Source organism: Dermochelys coriacea, chromosome 7 (assembly GCF_009764565.3).
Source record: "Dermochelys coriacea isolate rDerCor1 chromosome 7, rDerCor1.pri.v4, whole genome shotgun sequence".
In the NCBI taxonomy this organism is placed as follows: domain Eukaryota; kingdom Metazoa; phylum Chordata; order Testudines; family Dermochelyidae; genus Dermochelys; species Dermochelys coriacea.
The window spans coordinates 22,449,612-22,464,132 of record NC_050074.1 but is presented as its reverse complement, the minus strand read 5'-3'; the positions used below and the strand labels follow the sequence as shown (position 1 = coordinate 22,464,132).

General features: G+C 48.5%; 1 protein-coding gene across 1 annotated transcript in view; it reads left to right on the top strand.

The window, feature by feature from the left end:
- Positions 1 to 8,913, top strand: part of PLXNA1 (plexin A1) — a 274,845-nt gene extending 265,932 nt beyond the window's left edge. Inside the window, 1 exon segment of the mRNA XM_038409069.2 lies at positions 5,057 to 8,913. Within this exon segment, the coding sequence (XP_038264997.1) occupies positions 5,057 to 5,152 (96 nt within the window). The 3' untranslated portion in view covers positions 5,153 to 8,913.
- Positions 8,914 to 14,521: the final 5,608 nt, after the last annotated feature.

Below are 14,521 nucleotides of genomic sequence, written 5' to 3'. Positions count from 1 at the left end.
CTGGGTTGAAATGAATTGGCAGAGATGTGGGGGGAAGCATTTCATAATACCAGCCAGCCCTGTGCCTGACTTCTCAGCAGTCAGGCTTTCATCAGCACCAAAAGTCACCTAGGCCTCAAAAATCAACCACAAGCCAGCCACTGTGTGAGAGTTGTCGAGGAGGGAGTGTGGGCGGGGGTAGATGATATTAACAAGCTGCTCTTTGAAGATGCAGGGTGAGTAGCCATCCTGTGTTCTTGCCAGTTCACTGCAGTCTGGCATCTGTTGAATGTTCCCCATAGCCCACTCTTAAAGCACCACTAGTGTGTTCTCAGCTCTCAGGAACTTCTTTTATTATTCGTAATGGGATTAATAAATCGCAGCTGTTCCCTTTGTTTGTTTTCATTCATTAAGCACAATTACATGCAGCCCGATTGCACCCTCTTTGATGCAAAATGGGAAAGAATCATTTTTCCTGTTGTTCAGTGCAGTAATATGCTGTCATTGGCTGTGAATGAAAATCATAATTAATTTTTCATTTGGGTACTTGCATGTTCATAATCACTGGTCCCGGCTCCTTACATCAGGTGACAGGCATGTATCTCTCTTTATACTCTGCATGGATTTCTTTTGCTGTGTTGTTTTCCATAAGGACAACAAGATAGATAATCAAATAAATAGAAGGCAGGTTGTGACTCTTTCAGCACTCTAAGACTTCAATGATAAACTGTTCTCTTATCAGGAGAGGCAGCGATGAGGTGGGTACAGGGGACTAGACTCAGATTCATATTCTCTGTCTTTTCCTGTCCAATTCTGATTCAAATGCCTTTAAGATATGTGTTTTTGACTGCCAGATGAATATTTTGGGGTGGTTGGGTATAAGGTGCATTGGTGCCATCTAGAGGCTAGTCTGGTTAATAGAAGGGACATGTATATTTAGATGATTGAGTATGCAACTGGATATGACTATGAGCCCATCAAGTCTTGTATTCTGCCTCTAGGTTTGGCCTATAGCTGATGTTTCAGAGGAAAGCAAATAAAACCCTTGTAGTGTACTTGGCTACTTGTGACATGCACATAGGGGAAATTTCTTCCCGAGTGTCACAAGTGATCAGATGGCACCCTTATGGAGCAGAACTACAAATGTTGCTCTTGGTGGCCATGAAACTAAGCAGCCCTTTCTAAAGTCCAACTTCAAGATTTGACTTGATGGGATGAACAAACCCAGAGTTTGAATCAGGATGGAAATAGTCAGAAAGTTACATCCTCTCCACAAATGCCCACTTTGTACCGCATGCTTTCAGCTCTGGTTTTGAATGTTAGATAGGTTGGATGTCCTCCGAAGGACAAAAATTCCAAAGAGCACAGTGAAAACCCAGGAGTCCCCGTCCCATAATCCGGGAACAAGAGGTCACTAAACCAAATGAATGGGCAGCCAAGAATCATGGCAAGATTTGAAAGAGCCTTTAATGACTCTCAGTATCTTTTGTGGCTACATCCCCTCAGGACGTAAGTGAATCTCGGGGAGGAATTTTTCTCCTCATGCTATAGTATCTGAGCCAGAGTCTGAGCCTGACAGGTACTGAGCACCCTCAATTCACATGAAGTCGAGTATTCAGCTCTTACAGGATTGAGCCCTTGGTTAGGTGCACTGCAGGAGGGGTAAATTCATCCTTATCTGAAGAGTCAGCTATAGGCCACTGCCCAGGGCTGGCTACTAGGCCAGACTGACTGGCATCACCCGCACTGCGCTGAGATGCATGCTGAGACCCTGACTCTCCCAGCATCCGGTACAGCATATCCTCCACAGCATGTCCTGTGTGCTCAGTGCTGGAAACCTGCAGGGCGCTGCAGTGACTTTTAATCAACGAGAGCTGATTTCCCCATTAAGGAGTTACCTGTAGGGTTTGTGATGGACTTTTGGCTGCCTCCTTGTAAGTCTGTTAATTATACAACAGTTTGTTTCCAATTATGCAGCCAATGAAATGGTTAATCAAATCCCCTTTGACGGATGCCTTGACATTTAATTGCAAAAAATTTGCTCTCCTGACAAACTTACCTGGGGAGACAGGATTTCTGTCAGATTTGTTTTTAAATCAGCTGTTCTGTGTCAGGTGGCACGTTAGCCAGCTGGGACTCAGTGCTTCGGACTCCTGGGTGATAGGTAGATGGGCAATTACCCCTCTTTTATGCATCCATTACCCCTCCCTCGCCATGCCAACGCTTGCCTTCAGCACCCAGCCTCTCCCTGTGCCTTTAGTAATGTCCCAGTTTATGTAAATACCAGAGAAATGTGCCCGTCCCATCTTCTGATCGGTCACCAAAACACGAGCTTGTTTAGAGAAATGAGATTCCAATGGAGAAATGCCATTGTCTGACGTTTCCAATGTTGCGAGCACTTCCCCTGCATAGCAGTGCGGCCTCCCATCGACTGAGGCAGACGTCGCTGAGGCCGCGTGCCCGAATGTCTGCATGCGTCGCTCCCACAGTGCCATGTGCCTTGTCTCCACTCCTCAGAAGAGTTGTCATTGGCAGAAACACAGTTAGACAAACTCTCTCTCGCCAGGGGACTTGCAGCTGAGAAGCCGTGAAAGGCCTGTGAGTTTGGGGAAGCATCCACCTGCGTGGCTACTCCTTGCACTCTCAGCGCTGCTGGGTCAGAATTTGGAGAGCAGGCTCTTTTGAAAGGTTTCCAGTGGTTTATTACCTAATGGCAGCCTGGATACCAATACCAATGCCAGAAGAACAATAGCCCTTGTTAGGGTAGTCCTGTCTCCTGTCCTGGCTGGGTCCCGCAGGTGCAGAGGCAGCTATGCCCTGAAAAATAAAGGCAGGTGAAATGTTACCTGAAGGTTACTGAAGCTGAAGGTGGTGTGGGGGCAAACCCCACCCAGTGCTATAGTTTCCTCAGGGCTCAGTTCCCTTGTCTCCTGTAAGTTTTGTTTGCACCTTATCTGAGGCCTGTGCAGAACACTGGGGAAACAGATGAGGCACTGCCTGTGCTGCCAGCCATGACTTCTGCTCCCAGGTTAGATTGTAAGATCCTCAGGGCCGGGCCCTGGGTCTTGCCACATATTTGTACTGCGCGCAGCATAACAGGGCCCTGATCCTGACCGTGGCATCCAGCTGCTACTGCAGCACAAATAATACCAATATAGGGCTTCGTACTGGTTCTCTTTGAGATTTGGGTGACTGTCTGAGCCAGTTCTCAGTCAGACTGGTTCAGCTGACCCACTGGAGAGCCAGCCTACATCAATCCTGCCCAGTCTCACACTAAGACGAGCACTCAATGGCTTGGTCTACACTGAAAAGTTACATTGGCATAAACCACACTCCTGCCCAGCACACCTATACCAACAAAAACCACAGAGTAGACACAGCCATGTCAATGGAAGAGGGCTTCTATCAACAGAGCTAACTTCACTGGGGAGGTGTTCCTATGGTGACAGCAAAACTCCTTCTGTCAGTGTTGCCTGTATCTGTACTGTGGGGCTATGGTGGCAGTGCTAGGCCAGTATAGTGTCTGTAGTGCAGATGTACCCTAAGGCCAGATTCTGATCTTGGTTACACCACTGAAAATCCAGAGCTACTCCATGTCTTCAGCTGAGTTGCTCTGGGTTCACATGGCGTCATTGAAGCTGGTCCCGAGCCTTTTGGGGCCCCTCATCATATAGCTGGGAATTCTGTTCTGTGGCAGCTGCATACAGACAGATGCTCTATTCATTTGATCGAATTGGGAAGTTAAATAAAACAATCCCCTGGACAGACAGATCAGTGATGTCTTTGTTGGCTAGCATGTCTTCTAATCAACCACCCAACTCAACAATGTTATCCCTAGCTCCTTATTAATAAAATCAAATACAATAGCCAAAACCCAGGGATTTAAATAGACACATAGAGAAGGCAAGATTTTCAGACATGACTAGTGATTGTAGATGTCTGGTTGAGACACCTTAAAGGGATCTGATTTACAGAATGCGCTGTGCACCTGCCCTCTGAAAATCAGGCCTTTCTAAGGTGCCCTATACTGGGCGTCCCCAAATTAAGGCACCCACAATAGCTAATTATTTTTGAAAATCTTGGTCAGAGTTGTTACCACCTGATGGCACCTGGTATGTGACGTCAGCCAGAATTGGTCCCTACAGACATTTTTTAGTGCTTTAAATAGTCTAGTTTGACACATCCCCTTGGACCGGGCTTCTGTCACATCTTTTAGGAGGCTGTTTCACAGGGGGATGGATCTCGCTCTCTGAAAGCTTTCCTGATGTTCAAGACTGAATTTTCCTTTTCTTCATTTCCTCCTAGTCATAAGTTCATGCTAAATAATTTCTCTCCATCCTTGGGCTTTAGACCCCTCCCATGCTTTTTTCATATGCTTTTCCCCATAGCGGTCACTTAGCCTAGTGGTTCTCAACCTTTCTAGACTTCTGTACCCCTTTTGGGAGGCTGATTTGTCTTGTGTACCCCAAGTTTCACCTCACTTAAAAACTACTTGCTTAGAAAATCAGACGTAAAATACAAGTGTCACAGCACACTGATGCTGACAAATGGCTGACTTTCTCATTTCTGCGATACAATTATAAAATAAATCGTGGACCCCCCCCAGGTTGAGAAACCCTGATATAGTAGATAGAGCAGTATAAATGAGTCACAGTCTGTATGAAATTTTACTTTGTACTGACTTACTAATGCTTTTCATGTAGCCTGTTGTAAAACTAGGCAAATATCTAGATGAGTTGATGTACCATCTGGAAGACCCCTGCTCGAGAACCACTGGCTTAGCCCATATTTAGCTATTTTAATAACTCCCCCTAGGTCAATCTCTCCCACCTGTGATCAGATTTTGTTGCTTTTCTCTGAATTCCCATCATTGGCCCTATCTTCCTGGTGAGGCAGTGCTCGGGAATAAACGCAGCAGTGTGTTTTACCTTGACTGTTAGTGAGGGGCTGGCAGCTGCCTCCTGGAAGCCATGGTGGCATTGGTGGACCTGCATTCCTTTCCCACCTTCTCTTTCTAGGTTGCAGATAACAGTACCACCTTTTCTCATCCTTTCTCCTCTCTTTTCTCCCCTGCCAGATTTTAGCTGCTTTAGAGAAGGATGAACAGGCCCGGAGGCAACGGCTGAGGAGTAAGCTGGAGCAGGCAATTGACACAATGGCCCTAAGCAGCTGAAAAGGCCAAGGCAGCCCTGACAGCTTTCTAGCAGTGGGTACTACAAGAGAGAGGGCCAGCAAGTGGCATCAGCAGAGTACTTTGGGTCCAGAGCCAAATGGATACGCAGAGCCCGCCGCGTCTTGAAACTCTTAATACAACCGAACAAGGAAACGTACCACCGTATCAAACCCGATCCAATCAGACCTGTCCAGAGACCTTGCAAAAGGGATGGCATGGGCTGGAGTGAAAAGGAGCCAAGAAGAACTGCAGGGAGCTTGCAGCGCACCCGGCACAGCTGCTCCGCCTGGGGGATGTCCCCGATCTGGCGATGGAGGCTGGAGGGTCGGGGACTGCACTAACTTAGAGGGCAACATGTCTGATGTTGTTATTTTTAGCGCAGGGAGGGGGGGCGGGGCATTTGTTTTTTCTGTACCTGACTCGCTCCCCCTTCCTCCCCACCTGCCTCCCAGCTCTTTGCCCCTATCCCTTCCTCCTTCTCTCTCTCTCTTTCTCTCTTCCTCCCTACCCCAGCTCTCTGGCCTTCTGCCATTAGTGTTAACTGCTATATTTGCACAATTTACAAGAGAGAAACAAAAATAAATTTAATTTAAAACAAAGTATAACGCAAAGGGGGAGGGGAAGGGAGGTTCTAAATTTTGCAACAAACTAACATAAAAAAGGGGTTTTAAAAAATAACTCAAAGAACCGATTCTGGGAGGAGAAGGGTAGGGGTGGGCGGGGAGTGGGAGACAAGTCCCATAACGTTGGGGTATTTCATAAAATTTGTTCCGTGCCATGTTTGATTTGAATGTTGTTTAGTGCAGAAAGCAAAACAGAATTTTTTGTTAGCTGAATCAGCTCTAATTTACATGCTGCTTAAGTGGTGTCCGAACGTCACAATCCAAGAGGAGGAAGAACAGAGAGTAGAGACGATCTTCGGGGCCTTTTCCCAGGGATCGGCCGGTGCTGTGAATCGTGGCGGAAGAGAGGCGTGGCATGGTGTCGACTTCATCCTTCTTTTTATTTGCACGTTGCTATTTCTGCGTGGGGCAGGACAATGCAGATGAAGGAGGAGTATCGTTGAGCTCTTTATAGCCAGAGCTTGTGCTCCATCCTCTCTTGTGAAAGGGGAGTTTCCTGGCAGCATTCCCTGGTGGTGGTTGGTGCTGTGAGGGGTGTCTGGGCCATGGAGAAGCCCTCGGGGGCCTTTCAGGCTGGGAAGCTGTTGAAAACAGACCTTGCAATTGGGCGTCTCCATGACTCCAAGTGCAGGTAGATGACTGTAGTGGGGAGAGAAAAGGAGGACTTGTGGCACCTTAGAGACTAACAAATTTATTTGAGCATAAGCTTTTGTGAGCTACAGCATCGGATGAAGTGAGCTGTAGCTCACAAAAGCTTATGCTCAAATAAATTTGTTAGTCTTTAAGGTGCCACAAGTACTCCTTTTCTTTTGCGAATACAGACTAACACGGCTGCTACTCTGAAACCTGTAGTGGGGAGATTAATGTTCTGGAACCTTGAGCTCGCTCTACATCCACATGAATTAGGAGCAAAGGACTTTCAGAACCAAACAGGGGTAGCGTGAAGGGAGTGTCAGCATGGGGCTTTAGCATCCTGCCCGTCTTTGCCTCCCTTGAGAACGTTTCCTTCTGACACCCCGTAACTGCCTGAGGTGCTGAGCATCTCAGCACATTTGCAGCTCTTGGTTTCCTGTAAAGCAGCCTTAATGAAGCCACTGATGGCAGCTGGCTTGCACTCCAGCTGGGCTCCGAAACCTCTCCAATCCCAGGGTTCTCCCAGAACTACCCAGCAGGTTCCCGCATTTAAAGCAGTTGGAGACAGTAGTCAAACTTGCTCTTTTTTTTAATAGCAAGGAGCTAGGTGTGAGGTGCAGGGAGCTGTCAGCCTGCCACTCTGCTGTAACTAAGCCTTAACCCACTGCAGCCTAGCTGTCCAATTACAAGCATTTTTGTCTGGAGCTACATTGTGGATTTGTTTCCGGTTAGGCCTAACTGATACCAGGAAAGGGGAAGAGGATGGGGGATGTGGGAGTGGCCCGGGAATTTTTACTGCATGGTAAAACCATTTTTTGCAGTCCTCTTTTTGTGCTGGTGTAAGGGAAGGGCCCGGATCATCCGGGGAAATGGTTTAGATCCTTATTTCTCTGCAGAAATCTTTCAAAGACCAGTGATGCCGTATAAGGCTTTTCTCTGTAGCTGCACTTGTTCCGGAGGAGCCACCTGGGGCAGAGGGATGTATGGGACGTAACCTCGGATGGAACAAAAGCAGAAAAAGAAAAGGTCTAGACTTGTGTGTAGTTGGTTCTGGACTAAGAGGGCAAACCCTGAGTGGTGATTGCCTTAGCTCTCCAGATCTGAATTCCCCGCGTACTAGGCTGTCTCAGATCCCTGCTGCTACTGTATACGCTGTCAGGAGCTGTTGGCACAAAAGGTTGGAGAGGGTTCTGTAAACTAAGCTGTTCGATGAGCTTGCCATGCGCTGATTTAACCACTCACCCCGCCGTCCCCAAACCCCAGGAGCAAGAGTGTGTGTGTGGGTGGTGTCTGTGCACAGCTCACACAGTGGTGATGCTAGTTATCCAGATAGTTATGTGCTCAGGTACTAAGGTGAAGGGCGCAATAGAAATCCTCTGATAGATAATCAGGAGACAGCACGAAAGGGAGGGCAGGAGGGACTGTGGGGTTTCTGCTGTGGCTGCCATGTTACGCTGTATTTTGGTGGGGCTACACGTAGCTCATAGCTCTACTGTGTGTGTACACATACAACCACCCAGCACCTCTATGTCCCACCAGAGCCCTCGTGTGGCATCACTCAGCCATGGTTGGAAAGGGCCCTGAAAATCCACAGGGCTGATTTCCAGTCCCCTCCCTGAGGAACGAGTGTTTTATAAAGCATCTGAGAATTCTCCTTTTAGCCTTTATTAGCCTGCCAAGAGCTAGGTGAGGAACCAAAGCATTCTGACTTGGCCTGCTCTACAGACCCCAGGAAACCAAATACACGCCAGGATCTGATGGGGTTTCTGCCCAGAATGTACCTTTCTTTCCCCTCTCCTTACTCTTTCTTCCCCTCTTGCTCTCGTCCCACCCCCCCACCCCTCTGTCTTTTTGGATGATTGTTCCATTCTCTCATTTCACTGGAAACCCAGGGATCCATCTCCTTTGGAAGCCTCTGCTTGGCATGTCAGATCCTCATGGCTTTATTATTTAAAGTAACAAAGGTGCTGAGCCGCTGCCCAGACTCAGAGCAGGTGACCAAAACCGTCTATAAACTTACAATTTTCTTTTGCATACAGTACTGCGAATCTACATTGCTGTCTGGGCCAAGGAGGGGCCCACACCATGCCAGAGTTGGGCTACTGAAAATAAAAAAAAACAAAAACGGCTCGGTTTCTATCCATTCCCTTAGATTGCAAGTAAGGGGCGGAGGGGGGGAAATAATGAAGTTTTTAATTAAAAAATAGAGTGTGTACATACATATATATATATATATATATATATGTGTGGTTACAATCTAATTCTTGTGCCCCAGTGGGGTGCTGTATAGTTAACTGAAGGAGAAACAAACCAATATTAAATATTAAATGGATTTACACAGCCAGTGGAAAATACCAAATGATCTGGAAGAAATTTCCAAGCATTTCTCACCAAGCAGAACAATCTTTTGAAGCCTAATTACGTTGTAATTTTGTTTTTTGAATTAAAGAAGAGGAGAAGGAGAAGATGATTTAAAAAAAAACAACAAAAAAAACCAAAAAATTTTAAAAAAGATAAAATAAATACCCAACCCAACCTGAGCCATCTCCGGAGTTGTGGTACCTGTGGGCTGTTGCATGACTGTGCTAGATTTTAGTCTGAGTTGAACTTTTTAAGGAACAAAAACAAAAAACTGCAAGTGTTGAATACTAGAGGTTCGTTTAGACCCTTTCTGTTACATTTTGGAATTAATTTTTCACTTTCTCATCAAAGACAAAAATTAATTTGACTTCAACGGTTTACTTCTCAAAATGGTACTCAGACCCTTAAAGGACAGCTGCGTGCCAGCGGGCCCCCCAAAGAGGCAACATCTGTTTCGCTTGCTCCCTTGGGACCTCCTTCAGCACTTGCAAGAGGGAAGGAATCCTCAAGTGAAACTGGGCTGTGGGCCATGAAACATTGCTTTGTGGATACGCTAGAAAATGAGGGCCAGATCCTCAGCTGGTGTAAATGGGCAGAGTTTCATTGAAATCAGTGTCTTTTAAGAGAGACGAAGGGCACGCTGATCTAAAGTTTTTCCCGTTTCTCTTTCTTGCTGTGTTGCACTGGTTGAAGCATGCTCAAGGTCAGTGTCACCAGCCTAGCTAGGAATTTACACTCATCACTGTGGTATCTTGGCCAAAATAACCCACACTAGTGGGAAGGGCATTTCTGTGGTGAGGCTGCTTTATTATCTTTAGCCCAAGAATGACTTAAATCAGTAACCAGTTGTTTTTAGATCCTCAAGCCACATCAAATAAGAGACAGTTTTTTATGTAGACAATTTCTATGCTGTAATTACACCGCACCTGGTTTTTAATTAGGTAGAAGGTATATATGGTGGGAGCCCAAAGGCATTCTGGACTTGGGTTTTGGTTCAGCCATGCGAGAGATGGGGATGAGAGGAACAGTGAAATCTCGATTCAGATCTGGATCCAAAGCTGAAATGCAGGCCTATCTTGGCTAGAGAGGGACTCTGTTCAGAGGGTGCAGTTCAGCCTGCCTGAACTTCTACCTGACCTTCCAGCCATTGGGAGTAAGCTCTGTCTTTTACTGAGCTCCTGAGTGTCCTCCTCCCTTAGTTAATGTAGGGACCTAGCTCCTACCTGCATTTCTCCTTTCCAGTCAGTCTGCCTGAGTCAATCATCTCTCCCCTACCCCCCTCCCCGCCCTTGTGCTGATAAATTGCGAGGCCGCCAGCCCTAATCAGTGGCCTCAATGAATCAGGCAGGAGGAGCCAGCTGAGAAGGAAGGGAGACATGGGGCCGCTGTGTGTGGATTTTAAATAGCAGGAAAGAAGTGAGTGTAAGTCCATGCTGGTGTGTAACAGGATATTCGTATTTTTATAGCTTGGCTGACATGAGCCCCACATCTGCCTGCGCTGGTGTGAGCCCCTCTCATGGTGATCATGGAGCCCAGGATTCCCTGTAGAGCGTTAACTGGCCCTGGGAATAGGCACAGCTTCCCCTCCCCCACGCACTCATCTTGGCGTGGCGTTTCTGGCAGGTGCTTTGGAAGTTTATCAGTTTCTTCCACCAAAGACCCATCCCAGCACATTCCCACCTTGGAAACGGTGGGCCTGGCACAGCCAGGCCCAGATGTCGGTGAGGTCAGACAGCATCTCAATGACTTGAAAGATTCTGAAGAAAGGGACTTTTTTTTTTTTAAACACTCTTCACTTTTGCTAAGTTTTCAGGCGCTACTTTTAGCCTTTCACATGTAACACCCAGCGTGCTTGATCATGCTCAGACTTCTGCCTGCTGCCTCAGAACCCCCCTCTTGCCCCCAGAACTGGCATCCTCACCTTGCTATCCAAACAGGAACCAGGGGAATGGGACGGGGTCAGCAAAGTGGAGACCTGCAGGCTTTGGCTGTGTAGGTTCTTCCAAAACATCCTGCTAGTAATGAAAACAGAGAGGGACATGCTTGCCAGAGCCCATGCTTGCTCATCTTCTCAGCACTGAAGCCTGAGACCTTGGGCTTTGGGTGGCTCCTGCTTTGCCCGATGCCGGTGTTGAAGAATAGACCATAGGGATCAACGCTGCGTTGGCCCAGGGTGGAAATGACCACGTGGCTGTTTCCATCTCGGTTATCTTCTGATTTAGGACAATATTCACACACTTCCTTTCAGTTCAGTTTTAGATTTAAAATGCAGCCAAGCCATGGAAATGCCCCTTTCCACCCTTCTATTGAGAATGAGCTCACTGCCCGCTCAGCAGCTGGCCAGCTCACGGGAGCTGAGTGGCCTTGCTCTCTGGCTTATAAGCAGAGCTGTGTTCTCTTTGAAGGAACCACAGTGCACAATTAGTTGTCCTTTAAGAAAGTGGGGGGGGGGGGAAACCAACAACAAAAGGCAGAGAACTTTAATAGTAACATACAGAGTCCTGAAAACTTTGTGATTGTTTCAGACTTGAAGCAACTGTGCCAGTGTGGCTGGTCGACACCCTTCGACCGTGTAAATATCCTGCTATTTCCTATTTTAATGTTCTTCAGATTTAGTACTTGTAAATAAACACGCGCATCAAGGAGAGATTAAACATTTTTGCTAAATAACATGACTTGCCTGGGTTTTTACATGGCATGGGGAGGGGAGGGATCCAGGACTGGCAATACCTCATGTTCCTTAGCATGTCTTCCGTCTCACGCCAGTGATCAGCTGAGCATGGAACCCAGCAAATCTGGCTCCTAGTCCTCTGCTCTAACAATGACACATCCTTCCTCCCCCACTAACCACAATACCCCATTGCCTTCCCCACCAATTGACAGGGGTACGTGTGAGGATCTGTACCTGACCTAGTGCTCCCTGAGCTTGGGGCCAGGTGGGAGAGAAGTGGGCCCCAGCCGTGGAACTCTTGCAGGAAAGTGATTAAATGGAGCGGGGAATTGCCTCTGTCTCTTGTCCCTAAACATTTAGAACATACCTATCACTTTGGTGTCTTTGGTCAGTGCCAAGAAAGGATTATTCTGCACCCACCCCAGCCCTGAAGCCCTGATCTTCAGTAATGCAAGTTCCTGGGGGAAAGAGGGTCTCCCTGAATGCCAAAGCTAAGAGCCATGGAGTTGGAGGGAACAGTCTCTCAAAGGTCCTGGGACCAACCCAGGGTTAAGGTCCAGGCAGAGATGAAGGCTCCTGCTGCCTGCTCTTCACCAGGAGAATGGCTCTGATTCCAGGATGAATGGCAGAGAAGGGCTGTCCCTCCTTCACAGCCCACCACGTGGCAGCAGGGAGAGTCCAAAGGAAATAGGGGTTGAGACAAGGTGGGAACTGGTGGTTGTTGCACTGACTGGGCTGAATTTCTGTGCCGGAGAAGTGTGGGGCTGACAGCAGTGACTCATACAATGAATTGTGCAGGCATGGGCTGGGTCGTGCCCCTCACTCTGGACTTGCAGCACTCCCAGCTAGTCCAGTCCTGGAGGTACCCACCCAGCTGTGCCACTGCACTGCAAAGCATTCTGTTACTCCTGCCCTGGGCCCCCCTCCACACCCTCCAGGGGCACCCTTATCCTTGCTCTATCTGTCACTACCCTGTCTGTTCAGGCAACACAAGTCAAGATGCCTTCCGTCACTTTCCTGAAGAGCACAGCCTCCTCAAAGTATGGGAAGCCCACGGTTCTCCACTCCGGGCTTGTCCGCTCACTGGCTCTCTCCATTGGGAGGCATCGGTGCTCTCTGTAGGCTGTCTGGCCGGATGATTCCCATGTGATTCTCTCAGAGAGCTTCCACCCTGCTCACTAATCACCTCTTCCAAGATGGCACATCCACTTTGGAGGTGCTCCAGGGAAGTGAGGGGCCAAGGCAGCTGCTCCTGGAGACAGCCGGTGCTGTATCTTCCTGGGAACATCTGAGACACTGAATTGCTATGCTGACTGTGGGGTATCTGAGAACCTGGCAGAGGTCAGGAGGCATCTGAAGCCAGGGATTTTGTTTGCCTGACCTCCAACCCCCAATCATTGCTAGGCCATGTTGGCTCAGTGTCATTCCCAGAACAACCGCCTGGATCCACCCTGCAGCCCACTCACACCGATCCCTGTTCGTGGAGCTGTGCCCCATTGCATTGCGCTGCAGGCAGGCACAGAGGCACCTGTGTGGTGCCTGCAGAGGTGGGTGCTTTTCTAAGTTAACCTGGAAGTGACACAGAGTCAGCACTGCTTCTAGGGACTGAGGAGACGCTCTGTTAACTCTTTCACTGCCTTGCAGCTCATTGCCCCTCTCACCTTCACCAGGACTGCCTACCTGCAGCTTTCACAAATCATGGGTCAGCATCCCTGAAATCCTAAAACTGGCTTTAGAATCATAGAATATCAGGGTTGGAAGGGACCTCAGGAGTCCAACCCCCTGCTCAAAGCAGCACCAATCCCCAGTTTTTGCCCCTGATCTCTAAATGGTCCCCTCAAGGATTGAATTCACAACCCTGGGTTTAGCAGGCCAATGCTCAAACCACTGAGCTATCCCTCCCCCTAAAATCAGAGGATTTTTTTATAAATACATCTTTGGTTCTTTGCACCTTGGGTCACCTTCTCAAGCTTTTCTCTGCAACCATCAGGACTAGAAATGTCCTTAAAAAGCTGAGCATCTCCCCTAATCACAGGATTCCTGAAGCTCCCCTTGCTGTGAGATTGGGGATAAGGCGGTGAGCATTGACGCTGGGGCTTCAAACCCCCTTGGTAGCTATCACAGCGCAACAAGGGCTAACTGCAACGTTTAACGGTGGGGCGGGGCAGAGGCACTACCATTTGAGCCTGTGAGCAAATTAATCTGCCTACTGTGAATAGTGCTCGTAGCCTCCATCGCTCTTCTCATCCGTCAACGAAGTGCTCACCATGGCCCCTCCACACGGGCCTGTTGAGTGATCAGCAGTGTCAAAGCTCACTGCGAGGGCTACAGGAAATGGTGACTCCATGTCCCTTCAGCAAACATCCTCCTCCTTTATCAACACTTTCATTGCTGTTACTTTCTGTAGAGGGCCCTTTAAGGCTGCTTGGTTTGCTCTTCCGGCTCCTATGGGGATTGCCCTTTTCCGTTTGGTTTCTACCACATCTGCCCCTACTTGGTGCATCTCCCTGATAATACTGAGCTCTCATCTGGCACTTTTCACCCAGTGATCTCAACAGCACTTTATATAGGAGGTCAGTACATGAGCCCCCTTTTACAGATGGGGAAAGTGAGGTGCAGTTCCACAGCTCTCTCCTCAGGGGAGTATAGAGCTCAGCTCCAGCCCACCACTACCCAGGAGTCCATCTTACTCTCTCTTCTTTCACCCTCTTGCAGGAGGTGGGGTTCAGCAGTGTTGGGGGCACACGGGCACAAGGAGCAGAGAGGCCTGCATGTGCCTGCCCCACAGCGTGATAGTTCCGAATCCCAGCACACGCTGCACTGACGTGAGGCGCCTCTCTGTCCATTCTGCAGTGGCCTAGCCATGTGTGGCACCTCAGACAAGGCCCTGGGACTGAGGAGCTGACAAGCTGAGTAGCTAACCTGGGCAAGGCATTGACACCCCCCCCCCGCCATCTCAAGGGTGGAATGCAGGTGACATGGGTCCTGGGAGAAGAAGACAGCTGGGGAGATGGCCTCTGAGCTAACCCCAGCTCTGTGCAATCACCCGGAGCTCTGAAACGCATCCCTGCTCTGGGCCTG